General features: G+C 40.4%; 1 protein-coding gene across 1 annotated transcript in view; it reads right to left on the bottom strand.

Annotated features, from left to right (window-relative positions):
- Positions 1-22,967, bottom strand: part of hace1 (HECT domain and ankyrin repeat containing E3 ubiquitin protein ligase 1) — a 93,114-nt gene that overhangs the window by 49,201 nt on the left and 20,946 nt on the right. Inside the window, exons 12-18 of the mRNA XM_047361806.1 lie at positions 14,973-15,274; positions 14,404-14,472; positions 14,157-14,244; positions 11,739-11,850; positions 2,489-2,586; positions 1,740-1,827; positions 1,497-1,646 (exon numbers count right to left, since the gene is read on the bottom strand). Of these exons, the coding sequence (XP_047217762.1) occupies positions 1,497-1,646; positions 1,740-1,827; positions 2,489-2,586; positions 11,739-11,850; positions 14,157-14,244; positions 14,404-14,472; positions 14,973-15,274 (907 nt within the window). The remainder of the gene's footprint in view (positions 1-1,496; positions 1,647-1,739; positions 1,828-2,488; positions 2,587-11,738; positions 11,851-14,156; positions 14,245-14,403; positions 14,473-14,972; positions 15,275-22,967) is intronic.

Raw genomic sequence — 22,967 nt, forward strand, 5'->3', positions numbered from 1 at the left:
GGTAGGTTGGCCCCTCCTGGGAAGGTTCAAAACTGTTCCATGCATTCGACATTTGTGGATAATGGTTTTGAGTGTGTTTCAAAGCCTTAGAAATTGCTTTGTAACACTTTTTAAACTGATAAATGTCAGTTACTGTCTGAGCAGGGCAAGCCTTCATGTTGTCAGACAGGTTCTATTTCGGTGATTCTTAATAAGGAAATTGCAACAAAACTCTGGTTAATCAGTTAAATCATAAATTAACAAGGGGGTGATCTTTTTTTTTTTTTTACCAAGAACCAGTTTGATTGGGATAAATTTTCACCCCTTAATAAATAAGATATTCGTTTAAAAACTGTATTTTGTATTCACTCAGGGTATCTTTGCTTGATTTGATGATCTGAAACATTTGTGTGCCAACAAAAACTAAATCAAAAGTAATTACTTTTTCAAAGCATTGTTAAAATTTATATAATTTCAGTCCAATATTTCCAATATTGTTGCTTCCCATTTTTTTATTTTTACAATTTTTAATTTTTTTTTAAGGGAGAGCCCAGACACCCTGCGGAGGAAACTTATTTTGGCCGCTCGTATCCATTGATCTCGTTCTTTCAGTCACGACCCAAAGCTCATTACCATAGATGAGGGTAGGAACGTAGATCGACCGGTAAATCGAGAGCTTCGCTTTTTAACTCAGTTCTCTCTTCACCACGACAAACCAGTACAGCGACCGCATCACTGCTGACGCAGCACCAATCCGTCTATCTCCCGCTCCATTTTTCCCTCATTTGTGAACAAGACCCCAAGATATTTGAACTCCTCCACTTGAGGCAGGACCTGCCCCCAGACTCGGAGAAGGCACACTACCCTTTTCCGGCTCAAGACCGTGGTCTCGGACTTGGAGGCACTGATTGTCATCCCCGCCGCTTCACACACGGCTGCAAACTGCTCCAGTAAGAGCTGTAGATCACGTGCTGATGAAGCCAATAGGACCACATCATCCGCAAAGAGCAGAGACACAATCCTAAGGTCACCAAAATGGATCCCCTCAACACCTTGGCTGTGCCTAGAAATTCTGTCCATAAAATTTATGAACAGAATCTGTGACAAAGGGCAACCTTGGCGGAGTCCAACCCTCACCAGGAACGAGTTCGACTTACTGCCGGCACTGCCGACCAAGCTCTGACACCGGTCATAAAGGGACCTATGAGCCCGTATCAAAGGGCCTGGTACCCCATACACCCGGAGTACCCCCCACAGGATTCCCCGAGGGACACGGTCGAACGCCTTCTCCAAGTCCACAAAGCACATGTAGACTGGTTGGGCGAACTCCCATGCACCCTCCAGAACACCTGCTGAGGGAGTAGAGCTGGTCCAGTGTTCCATGGCCAGGACAAAAACCACACTGCTCTTCCTGAATCCAAGGTTGGACTATCCGATTTAAACACATATTGTTACAAAAAAGTACTACAGATATTATGAACCTGTGATCAACATTTACATATCTTTCTATTTTCTACCCAGGATGTGTTTGTAGAAGGAGCGGGTAAAGTAGATGTTGACCAGCTGTCGGTGGTACAGAGCCAGACCCAAGATCTGACCTGCAAACTGGAAGTAGTTTAGATGGTCTGGATTCACTGAGGAGTTGCTGTTTGGCTGGAAGGTTGTACCTATGCAGAACAAAAACAAATCACCTTCTATATGTATGACACAGCTCAGCTGTTTACATCAAATGTTATCACTACAAGAAATTTGCCATATACCATCAGCTGACTGGGTGAATAGAGCATAGTCAGGGTTGATCATTTCATTGGACAGTATGTCAAACCACTCCCGGACCACACCCTGGCCCTAAAACACAAAGACAAATACAACACAAACTTAACAAAATTCACTCCAGATTAGTGCAGTGTTTTTCACCCCTGGTCATCAACGCACACTGCTCTGCATGTTTTAGATGTTTTCCTGCTTCAGCACACCTGATTTCAACTGATGGCTGATTAACAGGCTTTTGCTGAACTGCAGTCATCTGAATCGGGTGGGTTAAAGCAGGCAAAACATCTGAAACCTTCATGGCATTGTGCCTTGAGGTCCAGGGTTTGAAAAACACTGGATTAGATGACACAAAGGAATGGAGTCCATTTATTTATCCTAAAAATGCTGACAACTGTCAGCACGGACTACATAGATGACATGAATGTTCCTTCCGGTTTTAAAGTGGAAGACACTCTACCAAAAGGACAGAGATGTTTGTTAGCAACTCTCCTATTTCAGTAAATCTGAATTTAAGAAGGCTCTAAAGAACTTTATAAGGTGACGACATATTAAAACAGCTGCTGTACACAGTTTCTTTGGTTTTTAGATTCATCCTTTCCAGTTTTTTAAAAGAAAAACAAGATGGCTATGAATAAAATGCTGAACTTGAGGCAAGGCACAGATCAGTAAGTTATGATGTTACAGTTTTTTGCAACTATTTTGTAACAATGAACGTAATCGGTATATGGAAACTCACCATGCCTTCCTCACCATGAAAGCGAACAGCTATACCCTGTTTGAGCTTTTCATTGGTGGACTTGGAAACCATCTCACAGCTGCTCCTGAATATCGAGTCTGTGTGTTAAGAACAAGGTTAGGATAGCATTAGTATGTTTTACAGAAAGAAAATTGCAACCTGAAGAGTTGCATATTGCTTGTAAGAAAATGGCTATGCTAGTTGAAAATTAATGTCTTACTCTCTGTGTATTTTACTGGATTTCTAACTCAAAGCATTTTACCTAATTCCATGTTAAGTTCTTTTAGTGCCTTTGGTAACAGATAAAACTGATCCCTTTATTGATCAGTTTGGATTATTGATCCCTCCAAATTAAATGAGGTTAACTGGGTCATTGAGTTATCTGAAGTAGTACCTAATGGGATCAAAGAAGATTAAATATTATCACCTGCTTTTTATTTGTGTCTCTGTAATCTTTCTATGAAGTTGAATGATTGTAGGACTGGTAGTATGGTTATGACCTGGGCATTCTGTCCCTCAACAGTGCTGGCTTGCATCAGTTACTTAAAGCTTGTGTTTGTTAGTCTCCAGTAGAACATTTAGTTTAACCCTAAAGAGTGTTGTTATAATTTTTAAATCTAAAGAGGACCAGAAGATGTTTTTACTAAACAAACCATATGTGGTGAGCAAAATGAAATACTTGGGCCTTTATCATAATAAATTATCTATATAATGATGAAGATGTATTGGTTCTGATTTATCAATTCCAACTCATTTGTTGGCACATAAATTTCACATGTGCCTAGATGATGCTTTTTTAAAGCCTATCGCACTTATTTTCATACAGTTAAAGTGAAATCTTTTTATTACTCTCATACTCATGATCTTCTACTAATCTGGGATTGGGTCCCAGAGGCAGCAGTCTCAGCAGAGACTGATTAAGAGTTAATGTGATTGATTAAGGGAATATACGTTTTGGGACTTTGACACAGTGAAACAAGGTAATGTTTGGTCTTCTCGAAACAGTGGAACAAGTGTCTGTAGGTTGGATTATGGCTACATCTCTAAGAAATGCATTGCTTTTTATGTTAGTTTTGTCCTAATTTTCTGTTTTGTTTATATGATACAGATCAATTGTGTTTGAAATATAGGTAAATATACAAATATGCACAGATTACATAATATAAGTTTTAGGGCCAATAGGTTTGCATCTACAGAACCACACGCAAACCTGTTTGAGTCCGCAAAGCTAATCAACAAAGCAGGTGCCAATCAGATTGCATGTGAAAAATCAGTGGAACAGGCGTGTTTGCCTTCTTAAATATGTAAAACACATGATAATGACGCAAACGCGCAAATGTATGGGAGGGGGATATGCAAAAGTAATCTCTTACCACCAGCAATGCGATTTATCAAGCCTGAAAGGGATTACAGTGCTGTTTTTGCATCTAGATTTAGCCCGTTTGAAATGCACAAACTGGGATGTAAAAATGTCAGCCGTCACAGTGCCGAGAAGGAGGCATAGATAGAATGACAGACAGAAAGAGAGAACCCTCTATTTATGTGTCAACAAATTTGCATTGTCAAAAATAAATATAATAAAAATACATAAGAATAGAGGATTCTATGTAGGATTATCTAAGGTCTGATTTGGAGCCAATCACAAACAGAAGCCATAACATATCTCCTATGATACAACTCATTACAACACTTTTTTTCTTGCGCTTGGATCATTCCAGCGCACCATCAGTGTTGGTGAAATCATCTGCCGCTGAAGCACAAAACTGATCATGCAGAGGTGCGCACATAATTGATCATCCGCCATAGAAGCACACAGCCTGTTTAACTGTAATCGCACATCATACAAAGGACCAACTGTCCTCTGAAGTTGATAATATAATAGGAAATAAATAAAGACAATATAAGGCAGATTCAATCCTTCCTTTGCAAACTGGATGCTAATATCACTTTTCAGCAGGTGAAAAATCACCATTTTTAGGCAGCCTATTCCATGTGATGAAAACGAGTGTATGCTTTAACCTTGTCACAAAACAAAAACTGCGTTATTGACAGTAACATTGTGTCATTGCAGAGTAATTGGAGTTGGATCAATTTGATTATGTTTTTTTGAATGTGAACATTTGCCAGGGGAGGGTTTATACTGTGAAAAATGATTTTGTGTCACAAAAAAACAAAACAATGAAAGACATATATCATTAAAATATTGGCAAAACAAACAAAATGGATTCAGTAAAATCAGTGGAAAATAATTGATTTTGATGTACATAAATGTTACATCTAAATTCTTTGCAGCACAGTTTTGTGACGTTATGTTTTTAAAATTAACATACATATTGTCAACCCTTACCACAGACTATATATTCATTCAGGATATTATGATAACCACATAACTCTTCAAACACATACTCTTAATAAAAAGAACACGGAGAGTGTCCGAAAACTCAAACCTTTCATAAATTAATTCACAGACATATTGGTCTTTTTGGGGCCTGCAATGCAAAGCATGCAGGCACCTATTGTTATTCACCTGGTCAAAACCTATCCACTTTAATGCTGCCCGAACCGCAGCGCGCACCCCCACAATATATATATCAAAACGTCCGGCTCGGTCCCGGGAGGAGTGCTATTACTTTTCTTGGCGTTTGGAGTTACCATGGCGACGTAATTAACGAAAAACCACCCCCCCAAAATCCCATAGGAATGAATGGAGTCAGGGGAGGAAGAAATCCTCAAAATTCACTGTTTTTGAGGCTTTGCTGTATCGCCATACTTTCACCTAGAAACAGAGTTTAACTTTTTATTTATTTATTTTATTTTATTTTTTTTATTTTTTTTTTATTTCAGACAATGATTTCGGTAAATAAATCAATTTCAGAAATGCTTATAACAAACGAACAAATATCCAAATACCATACAAAAAAGTGTTTGGTAAACATTAAATTAAAATTCCAGTTCCAAATAAATTAAATTAAATTAAACACAAATAGCAACCAGTAAAATAAACATAAAATAAACATATTCCAACAAGCAAACTTGTCAGTATATTTAACCTGAGATCTGACATTGATTATTAAAGTTTGTAGAGAAATCCGCCGGCTTTTCAGAAGTGAAAACTGTTTGTTGATAACTGCTACGGTTTCTCTACAGTTAGACTCCAAGCGACACAAAGTTTGCCAGAAAATCCCACCCCTAGAGTGGAGATGGCAGTTAACTAGTGTAGAAACAGAGGATTTTTTTCAGGAAAAATTATTTTAAACTCGCCGTCACGGCCACAAATTTCGCTCTCAAGTCACCATTTTCGGTCAGTTTGTAGGGCCGGGCCTCTGCTTTCACACAATATCTTTAAAATTGTTCTAGGTCTCACGGTTTTCTGTCAAACCCCCCTCGATCGCCAAGAGTCAGATGAACTGTGTAGGCTTTCTCCCATGTATTTCAATGAGAGCTTGACCAGTAAACCATGAGTCAAACCATTTCTTTCCATCCTCCTATTTTATACTGTGAATGACATAGAGCTATGAAAATCTCCATGATTGGGGACGAGTGATAGCTGTCGCCCACAGTTTAAAAAATATTCAAATACCATGTACAGTTTCCGAGATATTAGACTTTGTTAGGGGGCTTGTTCAGGCTCACAGACTGAGGTGCTGCGCTCAGAAACAGCAGGTGTCAAGTTACACTGACACTCTTTGCTGATTGGCTGATTCATTCCTGCCTCTCTGTGTCTCACATTCACACACACCCACACACACATACATGGATTACTATCTTTCTGAGGACTTTGACACACACACACACACACACACACACACCCACATACATGGATTACTATCTTTCTGAGGACTTTGCATTGTTTTTAGGCTTATAATGGCATACATAATGATTTTTAAATAGCAAGCAGGTTCTATATAACTAATGGAAGTAACCCAGACCTGAAAGGACAACCAAGCTAGATTTTTCAAAATAAGACAAAACAGGCTCTGCACAATAAAAGCCTTTACATTTTAAACAATAGATGATTGCAGCACTGGGCTTCACACTAATGTTGGATCTCACCCAGTGTTGGAAATTTGACTATGGTGGACATTTGAAATAAGGCCTTCTGAAACTTTCAAAATAAAAGCCTTAACCTTCGATAGTTACTATGGATTTTGTGAGCTGACAAGTGCATAGAAAATAATTTTTAAATAGCAAGCAGGTTCTATTTAACTAATGGAACTAACCCAGACCTGAAGGGACAACCATGCTGGACTTTCAAAATAAGACAAAACATGCTCTACAACATAAAAACCTTTGCATTTTAAACAATAGATCATTTCAGGACTGGGCTTCACACTAATGTTGGAGCTCACCCAGTGTTGGCCTCTGAAAATAAGGCTTACTGAAAATTTCAAAATAAAAGCCTCAGTCTTCCAGAGTTACTAGTACTTTTTTAAACTGACAATAGCATAGACAATGGTTTTAAAATAGCAAGCAGGTTCTATATAACTAATCGAACTAATCCAGACCTGAAAGGACAACCATGCAGGACATTCAAAATAACACCTAGACATACTTTAAAAAATAAAAGTATTTGTATTTCATACAGCGATAATTGCAGCATTGGTCTTAACACTACTGCTGGGACTCAGTGATGGAAATTGGTCTACTTTATCCTTTCAAAAGATAAGCCTCAACATTCCTTAGTTGGGGCTTGCCATAGCAGTAGAGGGATAGGAGTGAATGGGCTTGCTTCACTGTTCCCAGTGATATTGCAAAGAGTCACCTATTATTATTCACATCTAAACTGGATATATTTATAGGGCTTACCATGGCAATGCAAGGAGGCATAAGCTTAACTCGGCCACAGTTTGGCTCTCGTCGGAGCAAAACGCACCAAGAGGCAGGCCCCGTCTAAATTTCTTCTGAAATTTTCTAGTTTATTGTTAATATTGACTGGCCAATTTCGAAGCTGAAACTGTTGCAAGTCAAGTTGAGCAACACAGTTAACAAGCTGTGTGCTTTCCTGTGGTGTTGTCAGCTCAGACAAAGCACTGAGCAGCTGCCCTTTGTGCGCAGCAACATCCCAATAGCGGAGGGCGCATCACTTTGGAAACAGCTCTGCCCTTCTGTGCAATGGCCTGTACTCCATCATTCTGATTAAAGGGGAAGCGGGATGTAGTCTTTGCCTCACTGGGTCAGTCCAGTCCACAAACATAAATGGTAAATGGACTGAACTTATATGGCGCTTTTCCAGTCATACAGACTGCTCAAAGCGCTTTACACTAGAGCCACATTCACCCAATCGCACTCACTAACGCTCACACATTCATACACCAATACACAGATCGGTAGGCAACTTGAGGTTAAGTGCCTTGCCCAGGGCACATGGCAGGAGGAAGCTGGAATTGAACCCACAACCTTCTGATTGCAAGACAACTACTCTTCCTACTGAGCCACAGTCGCATCTGCTCACAGAACAACTTCAAACTCAGCCTTCTGCATGCGCATTTACATCTGCTCACAGAACAACTTCAAACTCAGCCTTCTGCATGCGCATTTACACACTCAGAGGCGCTCCAATGAACTCAAACGAACAGAGAGGGGAAAAATCTCATCAGGGCTTAGGCTGTGATGACAAACCTGCTGCTGTGAACAGTGACGAGAAAGGTTAACAAACTAACAGTCTAGAAAAGCAAGAGCAGAACGGAACAGAACAGAAAGTAAAAATCAGGCACTGGATCATTCATAATGATGCAGCGCATCGTTTGCTTTTCTCTTGTTCCGTAGCAGCCAGCCAGTAGCACGCAATTTCTTTATTTAAAAATTTGCACCTGTTATCCATTGCACATACACTTTAAAGATTGTGCGCAGCACACCCATTTACTGCAAGTGCAATTTTTTTTTTTGCACAAGCAATTTAGTGCTCCTTATTTTGAATCTTTGAAGATCAGCCCCTTAGTCAGTTTAAAATGGCTTATAGAAAGACTTTCTCACCAGCTATAGTTGTATAGCATGAATCTGTTTTATGTACCTGCACTTGATAATTCCAGTGGAACCACTGTTGGGCCCCCAGCCATGGATTAAACATGGATGAACTTTACACAATCAAAGGTCGGTATAAACCTCTCTGCATCTTTAAAGACTGTGCAAAGGGAATTCTGCCATTTTCTTCTAAACACATTATAAATGTCATAAATGTATTGTTCTAAACATATAAATGTCTCCTGTTGGGACCCACAGCCATGGATTTCAACATTATACTCCGGTACATACTTTTCTGGAACTTTCAAAATAAATTGCATTTAACAGACTTTCAGCACAACTTCAGAAAGGGGAAGGGGGTAACAGAGGACTTCCCATGATGCCACTGCCCGCATAAAACTCCCCACCTTCCCACAAGTCTTTCTCTTTCCACACGGCCTTGGAGAGGGACCGGTCAGGGGAGGCCCAGCGCACTGATGTCTTTGCTGGCAAAAAGACAAACTCTTCAAACTGGATCCAAGAGTATCATACGATCATCGATCATATGCAAAGATAAGTACGAATGAAATACTGTCTGTGTATCCGGTATTTTCATTCATGAACGGGGGTAATTAAGGTACAAGCATTGCTTGACTGTCTCTCCGAGCCCCCGCAAATGCAAACGGTGTTCGAGAGAAGCCCCTGCAAGGACGGGGTCTCCCAGTCTGGAAGGAAGACAGCAGAGACTGCAGCGGACAGGACGGGCTGCCCAGCTACAGCTCCGGAGCTAACCCTTTTGTTCAGAGCGAACGCACCTTCAACCCTCCTGTGAAGCTACCGAGCTAACCGCTTGTTGACTGTGGATACCTTCTTCAAACTTCGCCCTTGGACAACGTTTCTTCACCACGGTTCATGAGGTTAAATGTTTGGGCAGAATAATAGAGACAGATTTAGAATGAAATGATCTAAAGGTTTTTAATTTTATGAAGTTTTGTTTTTGTGAAACTCGGCTATCTTAGTGCTAGCAGGCTATCTGCAGCACACGTGCCGGTTTGTGTTCTTTGTATGTTTTAAGGTTAAGATAAACTTTATTTAAAGGGTGATTTTAAACAGAACATTGCTCATAACGCGCCGTCCGCACTTATGCATTTTAACCCTTTATTAACCCTGGTATTTTAAAGGTATGTGTATGTTTCTGGTGCTAAGCTATCCGCTTCTTTGTTAGCTCAACTGCTAACCGGTAAGAACACGTGCTTGCTACTAAGGAGTATTTAACAGAAAGGTTGTCAGTTTTCAAGCTAGTGAATAATAATCCCTGAACATCATTTACTAGATTTGTTAACTAAGTAAACAACATTAAGCCCATTTCTCCAGAAAGATTTGGCTCGTTTCCAAAATATCCCCTTAATAATATTTCTTCAAATATTATTTGAATAAATGAAGGCAGCTAATTAGACACCGTTGAGAATTGGTCATCCAGAAGGTTGGTTTTATTCAGCAGATCATTCTTTAAAATATTATTTCATTAAAATATTTTATCTGATCTTGCATTGTGAAGTTGTCTAAATGTCGTTGATTATTGCCTAAGTTGGTTCCAAGACTAACTTAACTTCATTTCCAGATTCTTCAAGATAATCCTTGGTTCTCAAACATAAACATTGCATGGTAATGTTGCATCACTCTTTCAATCATGGTTTCCAATCATCTTTAATCAACTTGTTTATATTGTACATAGCCCATTAGTCTTCCCTATTCTTTAATTCTGCTTGGTAGTTTAGTTGGATTGTTTTAGCATAGTATAGAGTTTGTTGATTGAAATATGTTTGACTTTGAGTTGACTTATTTTTGTTAATAAATTCTTGTATTTTAAGAAATTGTGTGAATTCATTCCATGTGTGTGCAGAGTTTATGCTGTTCAATAATGTCAGAGCTCGTCTCACACCTTTCTATTTTGTCCTAATACCATCGCCTTATTGGGTTGGTATTCACAGGACAACCCTTAACAGACCGAAATATTATTTGATATAATATTAAAATATTAATATTAAATAATATTCTCAGATTCATAATCACAACATCTCCCAACCATTGAGAATTTTACTGTGGAGATAGAATTCAACTTGGGTTACAAGATTTCTGTGTTTCAGGACACGCGGCTGCCTTCAGCACAGCCCCCTCTGCTGCTCCAGCGGTATAAAAACAAAGTGAGGCAGCCTCAGTGGTTCTCCTGCTCACTTGCTTCATTCATGCATCTTCCCTGGATGCCACAGCGTGCAGGGTAGCAGCTTGGTGACTTTATTTAAGTTTCCGAGAGATGACCGCCAGAACAAACTGGATCGATTTTGTAAAGAGTAGCCACTATGGCGACATCGGATCACCACCAACACTCACCTTTGCAGTTCCCACTTTTCTCCATATTGTTTTAATAACTACCAGGAGAGTTGGGATTTATGGACAATCGGTTGCCGACGTCGCAGCCCTTGACATTGGCATCGCCGGCATCTCCGAAGGCAGGATTATACATCCAACATTGAGTAAGTTTCCTTGTGTGCTTATGTTTTAAATATTCTACGTGCTGCCAGCCTTCACGAACATTGACTCCTCGTACAGGACACGGAGGCGGTAATGCTCTTGTGCGTGGACGTGGTTTCAGCGCCTCCAGTGGACACGCCCCCAGCTTTTCGGAGCGGAGAAATCTGATGTTTTTTCATTACCTTTGACAAAACCTTTTATAGGTTTAGCTGTGTTTTTGATCATTCAAAATTGACTACGTGATTAATAACACATATTAATGTGGTGTGAAAAACTCCAAACATTTATTGCTACTTTACATGGACTTTAATCACACTAACCTACCTCAACCCACCCAGGAAGAGGAGGAGTCATAGCTGGACTCCCCGTGGCGTCATTCAGTCTGAATAAAAACACCTTGTTTCAACATGGTGGTCCCAATCCATAAAACTCTCAGCCGAGTTTAGACAGGCAAGAAGGCATAACACTTCAAACATCGATTGACAACGATCTGATGGTCAATAGCCAGAGCTCGTTTCACTCTTTTCTCTATTGTCCTAATCCCACTGCCATATTTATTTGGTATTTACAAGACAACACTTAACAGACCAAATTATTATTTAATTAAATATTAAATAAAATACTCAAAATAATAATTACAACAACATCATTGCTGGTGATTTAGTAACGACAGAGATCTATTAAAAACTCGTCAACTGTCAGCTTTGGAACAATTTAACTGTAAATGTAAAAACCATTTGTATAGTTGATGGAAGTGTGTTGTGAGGATTCTGGATACCTCTGTGGATGAGAAGGATGTCACTCTCATTAACAGGACGATGGACCATGTCTGAGTCTGGCTGGCCAGCCAGCAGGTGCTCGTAGAACCACTCACAGCGATCCTTAAAAGGCTAGAGGGCACAACAAAGACTTCACTCAGACTGCACAGTACTTTTCCAAACTAATTACCACTTCGCAGTGCTGTCAACTTTCAGGCTGTGGATATTTCAGTCACAACTAGTGGCTCAGGGAGGCTTTGGAGCTGAAACACTCATCTGTAATACAGAGATGAGGATTGAGTCTATTTGCATAATATATGCCTTTGTTCCTCAAGTGTTGGAGGTAGACTAAAGGATGAGCATGAAAAAAAAACACAAAGGCTTCTCCCTCAGGGCTGCAGAGCATACTGGAAAACAAATCAGGAGATGAAATCAAATTCACCAGGTTAAAGTCTGTAATTAAAACAAGGGCCTACCCCCCAAGTGAGCTATAATCCATGGGTAACGAGGCACAAATGCTGCAGCTCAAATATAAATACTGAAGAGTGAGTGAACAGCACACAACTCAGAGCAGAAGTTAAAATTTATAAACCCATTTAAATTAAATGTGAGACAGGTGTTATTGCCATAGATACAATGTTAGTAAATGATGCTGAAGAAAAGACAAGTCACTTTCTATTAGGTTTCTAAGGAAGCAGGAACAAAATTGTCACGTAAAGAATAAGCTAAGTGCATTTGATGCCTGAGCTTGGAGACAAATGAAGTAGAGACATCTTGTGTCTAAAATGCTAATAGGGGCAACCAAATACAGATATCAGCAGATTTCTGATCATCCTAAATTTGTTTTTGCTTGTAAAAACTGCTCAAGTGAAAACCTTTCATAAACACTTTCAGTGGGGAGGATAAATAGTAAATCTGAAAACATACAAGATCAAAGGTGTGACAGTGTACCAATCCAATGGGCTCTGATTATAAAACTGTGCTGGGTGGTCTCAGTCCTGGTAGCTCAAAATTTCTTTTAAAGTAAAAAAACAAACACAAAAGTTACAGAACAATAATTGCCCATTTAAAATGGTAAATGGACAATTCAGTGCACTTCTCTCTACAAGTCACATTCACACACAAACACATTCACACAGATTCATAGGTAACATGGGGTTCAGTGTCTTATCTAAGGAAACTCGGACAGATGGTGGAGGAAGGCTAAAATCAACCTTAGAACCTTTCAATATTCAGATGACCACTGTTACCCCAACTGAGCTCCAACTAATGTTGCACTATGGCATGGGTCACATTTCTGTATCAAGGTAATCAGAGTTTTTAGAAAGTATAGTTTTTCTTCGTACACTCTGCTCAGGGCTTTTTCTCCCCCACCTATTTCTGCCCTCATTCCAGTCAAACTTAAACATTTCTCTTGCTTACATGAGAGACCAAGTCAATTTTTACAAAGTCATTGTGCAGAAAGTAAATGAGGACCATCCATCATTCTTATGAGTTAATGCTCCTTAGTACGGTTGGGAAGCTAAGGATGCATGTCTTTAAAGCAGCAGACTGCAGGCTAGCTACCCAAGCATGTAGTTCAACAAATTAAACAGATAATATCAGCTTGTTACTTTTTCCAGTGTTACATTCTAAAGACCAGTTTTGGCACAAAGGAATAATCTGCAAAATAAACAAGTTTATTTAAACAGGCTAGCTATTTCACCAGTGTACATCTGTTAAAAACAGCTAAATGACCTAAACATTCAGGTGACACTGACTTTAAATTTTATCTCAATACTTGTAAGGAAGATATCAGAATTGGATTTAGCTTTATTGCCACGTTTGTGCACACAGACAAGGAATTTGACTCTGGTACACTTTGCTCTCAGTGAAGATATTGTTTTCTTTTCAATATAAATAAATGGAAATACAAATATCAATATTTTAAATGTGCATAAGTACACAAGTACATACATTCTCAGTTCTTAGATTTCCTCGATATTCAGCTGAAATAAACTGATTTGTAAATTAATGTCATGAATCCATAAAATAGATACTCTGATTTTAAACAGTGACTTTCAACAGACCCACCTGTGTTCTCTCACCCTGTGTGCCAAGGTATCCAAATCAAAACAAATAAATCTAGAGATAACATCACTGTATCCACAATAACCAATGTTATATTCTTTTAGGAGCAGCAGAAGTAATTGTTGCTATACAGTTTTATAAAAATGTGATGAGGTCATGGAATAAGTTTTGTTTTCATCTTTATGTTCATACTGTAAAAAATGTACTTAAGGTATTAACATAAGAATCTCATGACGACCCATGCCTATAGTCACCATTCAAAGACAGAAAGAATTTTTACTCCACAGCTGAAAAGGTTCAAGTTTAAAAACTAAGCCAACAACATAGATGGAGTGTATTCGGTGCAAAAATATGCCTTTATTTCCTACCTGGTTCTTAATAATGTGCATAAATCGTGACATCAATTCTGGACACTCAAGCAGAAAATGGAAATGGTTAAAGATTATCTTTGGATCCCTGTAAAGAGAAAGCAGTGAGACAAACACACACGAGACACAGAGAGAAAAAAAGAGACAACGGTGGCAACAAATTAGTACCAAAATAAGCAGTGTGATCAATATTTCATCTCTGATGTGATGGAAAGCTGATGTATAGCCAAGGGACATATAGACTCACCTGGTTACAAAACATTTCAGCACCTCGTCATGCTTACAGACAAACTCTATAAAGCGAGGGGAGGTCATTCTGAATAAACAAAGAGAGGAATGAGGGGAAGATGAAATGAATTAAACTGATATCATGAAAAACTGAACATGACATGGGATCAAGACATAGGACATGTTGCCAACTATTATAAAATGAGGACATGTCTTTGAACAGGAGTGCACACATAGGCAGATTTGGATTTAATGCACAACAGATGAAATCATCCTAATATAAAGGCTTGCCAAGTATTTTAGTACAACAATGTCTGTATCTTTAAAGCCACAACAATCATTGTGATTATTTTATTATTTATATCAAACAGTTTACTTCGATGTAATGGCACATTGTTGTTGTGGGTTGCTGTTAACACAAGGTGGTGCTAATGTACTGAAAAAGACCATTTGGATATCAGATTCAAACAATGGAGGGTGGGAGCAGTGCTAAGATATGAGAGAGACAGAGAGAGATTGGATGGTTCTCCCATACGTTTTGCTCTGTTTGGTGTTCTGTCAGTTGAAGCTAGGATGCTGAGCACTGACCCTTGTGGCATCTGACACGAGCAGCACATGTAGAAGGCCTGAATAACGGCACTGAGACGATTGGCTGTCATGGAGATGACATCCTCCCCATCAGCGTAGGCCTCTGCTTCCATGACAATCTGGTGATCCAGCAAGGAGAGCTTTGGCGTGGTGCCAGAGTGGTCCGACTCCCGCTGCTTGAGCAGAAGGGATGCTATCTCACTGCTGGAAGAGGAGGAAGATGGGTTTTTCCTTGTTCTTTCCAGCTCTGTAGAGATTAGCATCAACCACTCATCCAGTGAGTGCCAAAGCAGCTCCAAGGGCTGAAGAGACACAGACAGGAGGAGAGAGGGATGCGGGATCAAAAATAATGTCATACATCAGATGATACCCAAGAAAGGGGCTTCAGGAACATTTAGTTTATATTATAAGACACAAAATGCTTTGCTCGTATGGTTAAATCCAAAACTTTTTCTAGGTGATATAGAAACTGCTGTTTCACAATAGGCAAATGCTTCTCATTTATTAAAATGAGAAACATTTAAAGAGCCGTCTCCTGAGCCCCCAGAAGCATTAGGACAGCTAGATTATTTTAACCTATTGAATGACACTACTAACAAAAGGTTAGGGATATTTGGCTTTCAGGTGAAATTTATGGAAAACAAAAGTTCATGCTGCAGTAATATTATACCAGTAGTGCATTTAATTAAAAGCAATATTGATTTCCTCATCCCAGTTTATTGAAACAAAAGCCAACAACTGTGGTGGTTGTACCAAAACAAAAATTTCAATGTCTCAAGAGCATGTCATGTGCCCTTGAGTATCAACTACAGCTTGACAACAATGTCTCATGCTGTTTAACTTATGCGCCATATTGTCTACTGAGGCATTAAATCCCACTCTTCTTGAAGGACAGCACTCAGGTCATTGAGGTTCTGGGGTACAGAGTCACGAGCCTTAAGACCAGGGGTGTCCAAAGTCAGTCCTCAAGGGCCGGTGTGCTGCATGTTTTAGATGATTCCCTACTTCAGCACACCTAATTCAAGTGATTGCAGTTCAGCAAAAGACTGGTAATTGGCCATTAATGGCAATCAGGTGTGCTGAATCAGAGAAACATCTAAAACATCTAGGACACTAGACCACAAAGACCGACTTTGAATACCCCTGCTCCAAACGGTGTCTCAGCTGATCCCGTAGGTTTTCTATAGGACTCAGGTCTGGAGAAAGTGTACGCCACGGCATTTGAGGTATCCCAGTCTCCAGCAGCCGTTCCCTAATAATGTGACCTCGATGAGCTGGAGCATTGTCTGCCATGAAGGTAAAATTAGGCCTGTGTTGTTCATGCAGGAACACAATGACTGGAATTAATGAGGTTATTAAGAGAGTATGGGCTTGTCACTGTACCACTCACAAAGTGTAGGACAGTTCTGTATTGACTAGACATACCTGACCCAAACACCACCCACCACCTACAAAGGTTCGTCTGGTGACAACAGTGGCTGATAAATAGTGCGCTTGACGTCTCCAACATCGTTGGCCTCCATGTTTTTGCTCAACTTAAACAGACTTTCATCAGAGAACAGCACTGAAGCCCACGGGTCCCACGTCCAGCAGAAATGCTCCTTGGCCAATGAAAGATGATGATGATGTCTGTGCCTAGTTGTGTGATTACCCTTGCAGGTCATCTAGCACGCAGACCATGCTGATGTAAGTGGTTTTGATTGATCTGACGTGACACTTGGGTGCCTCTCCCCTCCATTTGATGTACCTGGAGTTGAGTAGCATTCATTATCTGGTTTCGCAGGGCACTGTTAACAATGAACCAGTCATCAGTCATCAGTCATCATGGAGCCTCACAATGGCAAGGTACTGTTGATCAATTGTTAGTTGTTGTCTTACACTCATGATTTCAAACTGAACAGCATAATGAGCAGCATTTCTGATTGAACCAGGAAATGTATTGATTGATTCATGGATCAAACACCTGTTTTTTAGCTGTTGAGCTCCTTGTTAGATAACAGGTAGTTGTGCAAAAAGTACTGAAACACTAAACAGTTGGACATGTGCATTCAAAGGTTTGAAGAAGGTCACTTTAAGTTCACCTGTAATGGTTATAGTGGACTTTAGGTTCATACTGAAACCGAATATCCCAAACCTTTTGTAAGTAGTGTATGTATCTCAGATAAAACTATTTATGACATGAAATCCATGACATTTGTGTTGCGCCTGAAATATATTAGATACTTCTTTTTCCACAGGCCCAGAAAACTTAGGTAATTTTTTAGAAAGCCTAATCTGGAAGTCTCTTTGGTTGCCTGGTTGGCTGTTTTTTAAAGGGGTAAATAAATAAATAACATTAAATGAAATTACCGTGGACTCCAACCTGAACTTTAACAGCCAATATAAAGGGGTTGGACAATGAAACTGAATTAGTATGGTGTAGGGCCAATACAGCGTCAATTCGTCTTGGGAATGACATATACAAGTCCTGCACAGTGGTCAGAGGGATTTTAAGCCATTCTTCTTGCAGGATAGTGGCCAGGTCACTACGTGATACTGGTGGAGGAAAACGTTTCCTGACTCACTCCTCCAAAACACCCCAAAGTGGCTCAATAATATTTAGATCTGGTGACTGTGCAGGCCATGGGAAATGTTCAACTTCACTTTCATGTTCATCAAACCAATCTTTCACCAGTCTTGCTGTGTGTATTGGTGCATTGTCATCCTGATACACGACACCGCATTCAGGACACAATGTTTGAACCATTGGATGCACATGGTCCTCAAGAATGGTTCGGTAGTCCTTGGCAGTGATGCGCCCATCTAGCACAAGTATTGGGCCAAGGGAATGCCATGATATGGCAGCCCAAACCATCACCTCTCCACCCCCATGCTTCACTCTGGGCATGCAACAGTCTGGGTGGTACGCTTCTTTGGGGCTTCTCCACACCGTAACTCTCCCGGATGTGGGGAAAACAGTAAAGGTGGACTCATCAGAGAACAATACATGTTTCACATTGTCCACAGCCCAAGATTTGCGCTCCTTGCACCATTGAAACCGACGTTTGGCATTGGCATGAGTGACCAAAAGTTTGGCTATAGCAGCCCGGCCGTGTGTATTGACCCTGTGGAGCTCCCGACGGACAGCTCTGGTGGAAACAGGAGAGTTGAGGTGCACATTTAATTCTGCCGTAATTTGGGCAGCCTTGGTTTTATGTTTTTTGGATACCATCCGGGTTAGCACCCGAACATCCCTTTCAGACAGCTTCCTCTTGCGTCCACAGTTAATCCTGTTGGATGTGGTTCGTCCTTCTTGGTGGTATGCTGACATTACCCTGGATACCGTGGCTCTTGATACATCACAAAGACTTGCTGTCTTGGTCACAGATGCGCCAGCAAGACATGCACCAACAATTTGTCCTCTTTTGAACTCTGGTATGTCACACATAATGTTGTGTGCATTTCAATATTTTGAGCAAAACTGTGCTTTTACCCTGCTAATTGAACCTTCACACTCTGCTCTAACTGGTGCAATGTGCAATCAATGAAGACTGGCTACCAGGCTAGTCCAATTTAGCCATGAAACCTCCCACACTAAAATGACAGGTGTTTCAGTTTCATTGTCCAACCTCTGTAAGTCTATCAATAAATTAACTTACAAAATTATATTACTAATTGTATCTCAACAAGCCTGGGTAAAAATAATCTACCAGGCAGCAGCTTTTTAGATACTGTTGCCTTGACCAACATCAAAAGAATAATCACATTACACCTGTCTTAAAATCCCCTTAATGGATCCCTGTTTCTCAAAGGATCGAGTCTAAAATCTTGTTGATGGTCTATAAAGCACTGAATGGTGTTGGATCTGAACAGGTATGAACTATGAAACCCCCTCCCCCCGGTCATTTGAGACCTCTTTACTTTGTGTTTCAAGGAATAGAACTAAACAAGGGGAGGCAGCATTTAGGTTCTATGCTCCTCAGCTTTGAAACCAACTGCCTGAAAACTTGAGATGTGCAAAAACTGTTGGCATCCTTTAAATTAGGATTGAAGACATTACAGTCTATTGCAGCTAACCCATTACAGGTCCTTCTCAAAATATTAACATATTGTGATAAAGTTCATTATTTTCCATAATGTCATGATGAAAATTTAACATTCATATATTTTAGATTCATTGCACACTAACTGAAATATTTCAGGTCTTTTATTGTCTTAATACGGATGATTTTGGCATACAACTCATGAAAACCCAAAATTCCTATCTCACAAAATTAGCATATCATTAAAAGGGTCTCTAAACGAGCTATGAACCTAATCATCTGAATCAACGAGTTAACTCTAAACACCTGCAAAAGATTCCTGAGGCCTTTAAAACTCCCAGCCTGGTTCATCACTCAAAACCCCAATCATGGGTAAGACTGCCGACCTGACTGCTGTCCAGAAGGCCACTATTGACACCCTCAAGCAAGAGGGTAAGACACAGAAAGAAATTTCTGAACGAATAGGCTGTTCCCAGAGTGCTGTATCAAGGCACCTCAGTGGGAAGTCTGTGGGAAGGAAAAAGTGTGGCAGAAAACGTTGCACAACGAGAAGAGGTGACCGGACCCTGAGGAAGATTGTGGAGAAGGACCGATTCCAGACCTTGGGGGACCTGCGGAAGCAGTGGACTGAGTCTGGAGTAGAAACATCCAGAGCCACCGTGCACAGGCGTGTGCAGGAAATGGGCTACAGGTGCCGCATTCCCCAGGTCAAGCCACTTTTGAACCATAAACAGCAGCAGAAACGCATGACCTGGGCTACAGAGAAGCAGCACTGGACTGTTGCTCAGTGGTCCAAAGTACTTTTTTCGGATGAAAGCAAATTCTGCATGTCATTCGGAAATCAAGGTGCCAGAGTATGGAGGAAGACTGGGGAGAAGGAAATGCCAAAATGCCAGAAGTCCAGTGTCAAGTACCCACAGTCAGTGATGGTCTGGGGTGCCGTGTCAGCTGCTGGTGTTGGTCCACTGTGTTTTATCAAGGGCAGGGTCAATGCAGCTAGCTATCAGGAGATTTTGGAGCACTTCATGCTTCCATCTGCTGAAAAGCTTTATGGAGATGAAGATTTCATTTTTCAGCACGACCTGGCACCTGCTCACAGTGCCAAAACCACTGGTAAATGGTTTACTGACCATGGTATCACTGTGCTCAATTGGCCTGCCAACTCTCCTGACCTGAATCCCATAGAGAATCTGTGGGATATTGTGAAGAGAACGTTGAGAGACTCAAGACCCAACACTCTGGATGAGCTAAAGGCCGCTATCGAAGCATCCTGGGCCTCCATAAGACCTCAGTGGTGCCACAGGCTGATTGCCTCCATGCCACGCCGCATTGAAGCAGTCATTTCTGCCAAAGGATTCCCGACCAGGTATTGAGTGTATAACTGTACATGATTATTTGAAGGTTGACGTTTTTTGTATTAAAAACACTTTTCTTTTATTGGTCGGATGAAATAAGGACAGTGCTGCTGAAACCTTTAACCAAATTTACTCTTCTACCTCCACTTTGCCCTGTAACACTGTAGATGAGCTGGTAGATAACTTTCATTCTAAAATCTCGGACATCATTGATTTAATTGCTCCAATTAAAGTGAAAGTCGCTCAATGACATCCGTATAAATGCAGATTGTGGAAGAACCACAGTGCTGGTATTATTGGACCTTAGTGCAGCATTCGACACTGTTGATCACTCCATTTTATTAGAGCGCCTGGAAAACTGGGTCGGCCTTTCTGGTACAGCACTTGATTAGTTTAAATCCTACTTGAAGGACAGGGACTTTTTTGTGTCAGTAGGTAACTTTACATCAGAGAGCACAAAAATCACATGTGGTGTTCCCCAAGGACCCATCTTAGGGCCCCTTCTATTCAATATCTACATGCTCCCCCTAACTCAGACTTTAAAAAACAGCTTTACATTACAATGTCACCAGGTGACTATGAACCCATTCAAGCACTCGGTAAATGCTTAGAGGAGATGGGCCAGAATTCTCAACTGAATCAAAACAAAACTGAAGAAATTATTTTTGGACCAAAGCAAGAGCATTTAAAAGTTAGCACACAGCTTCAGTTAATACAGCTAGAAACCACCAATCAGACTCGAAACCTGGGTGTAGTGATGGACTCAGACCTGAACCTTCAGAGGCACATAAAGACAGTAACAAGGTCACCTTCTATTGCCTTTAATCCTGGAACATCTCCAGGATTAAAGGACTAATGTCTCAGCAGGATCTTGAAAAACTAATTCATGCGTTCATCTTTGATGGAATTAGTTACTGCAACGGTGTCTTCACAGGTCTACTGAAAAAATCGAGTTGCAGTCGATCCAGAACGCTGCTGCCACACCCTCAATAAAACTAAGAAAGTGGAGCACATTACCCCAGTTATAAAGTCCTTAAACTGGCTCCCCATATGGCTCTCAAAGAATAGACTTTAAAATACTTCTGTTAGTCTATAAATCACTGAATGGTTTAGCACCAAAATATATTACAGATTTGTTGTCAGTGTATCAACTGCCCAAACCTCTCAGGTCTTCTGGCTCAAATACCCAGAACCAGAACCAAACATGGAGAAGCAGCTTTTAGTTCTTATGCTCCACTGATCTGGAAAAAACTCCCAGAAAACTGTAAAAGCGCCAAAACCCTAAGTTGCTTTAAATCAAGATTAAAAACGTATTTGTTTAGAGTGGCCTGTCACTGTGCCATCTAAACATTATTAGTTAAGTTTTCAGTCCAACTTTCCTTTCATTTTCTTATCAATCACTTTATAATTAACTTTTCATTTTATTTTATTTTATTTATTTTTTATTATCTTTTAAATTATTCAAGTTTTTATTCTCGTTAATCATTTACTTACCTTTATGCCACTGCAATGTACTTTTCCTATTATGTTTCTTTTTCTTTTTTTATGTACAGCACTTTGAATTGTCTTGCTACTGAAATGTGCTATATATATACAGGTCCTTCTCAAAATATTAGCATATTGTGATAAAGTTCATTATTTTCCATAATGTCATGATGAAAATTTAACATTCATATATTTTAGATTCATTGCACACTAACTGAAATATTTCAGGTCTTTTATTGTCTTAATACGGATGATTTTGGCATACAGCTCATGAAAACCCAAAATTCCTATCTCACAAAATTAGCATATTTCATCCGACCAATAAAAGAAAAGTGTTTTTAATACAAAAAACGTCAACCTTCAAATAATCATGTACAGTTATGCACTCAATACTTGGTCGGGAATCCTTTGGCAGAAATGACTGCTTCAATGCGGCGTGGCATGGAGGCAATCAGCCTGTGGCACTGCTGAGGTCTTATGGAGGCCCAGGATGCTTCGATAGCGGCCTTTAGCTCATCCAGAGTGTTGGGTCTTGAGTCTCTCAACGTTCTCTTCACAATATCCCACAGATTCTCTATGGGGTTCAGGTCAGGAGAGGTGGCAGGCCAATTGAGCACAGTGATACCATGGTCAGTAAACCATTTACCAGTGGTTTTGGCACTGTGAGCAGGTGCCAGGTTGTGCTGAAAAATGAAATCTTCATCTCCATAAAGCTTTTCAGCAGATGGAAGCATGAAGTGCTCAAATCTCCTGATAGCTAGCTGCATTGACCCTGCCCTTGATAAAACACAGTGGACCAACACCAGCAGCTGACACGGCACCCCAGACCATCACTGACTGTGGGTACTTGACACTGGACTTCTGGCATTTTCTTCTCCCCAGTCTTCCTCCAGATTCTGGCACCTTGATTTCCGAATGACATGCAGAATTTGCTTTCATCCGAAAAAAGTACTTTGGACCACTGAGCAACAGTCCACTGCTGCTTCTGTGTAGTCCAGGTCAGGCGCTTCTGCCGCTGTTTCTGGTTCAAAAGTGGCTTGACCTGGGGAATGCGGCACCTGTAGCCCATTTCCTGCACACGCCTGTGCACGGTGGCTCTGGATGTTTCTACTCCAGACTCAGTCCACTGCTTC

The sequence above is a fragment of the Girardinichthys multiradiatus genome, chromosome 3, assembly GCF_021462225.1.
Source record: "Girardinichthys multiradiatus isolate DD_20200921_A chromosome 3, DD_fGirMul_XY1, whole genome shotgun sequence".
In the NCBI taxonomy this organism is placed as follows: domain Eukaryota; kingdom Metazoa; phylum Chordata; class Actinopteri; order Cyprinodontiformes; family Goodeidae; genus Girardinichthys; species Girardinichthys multiradiatus.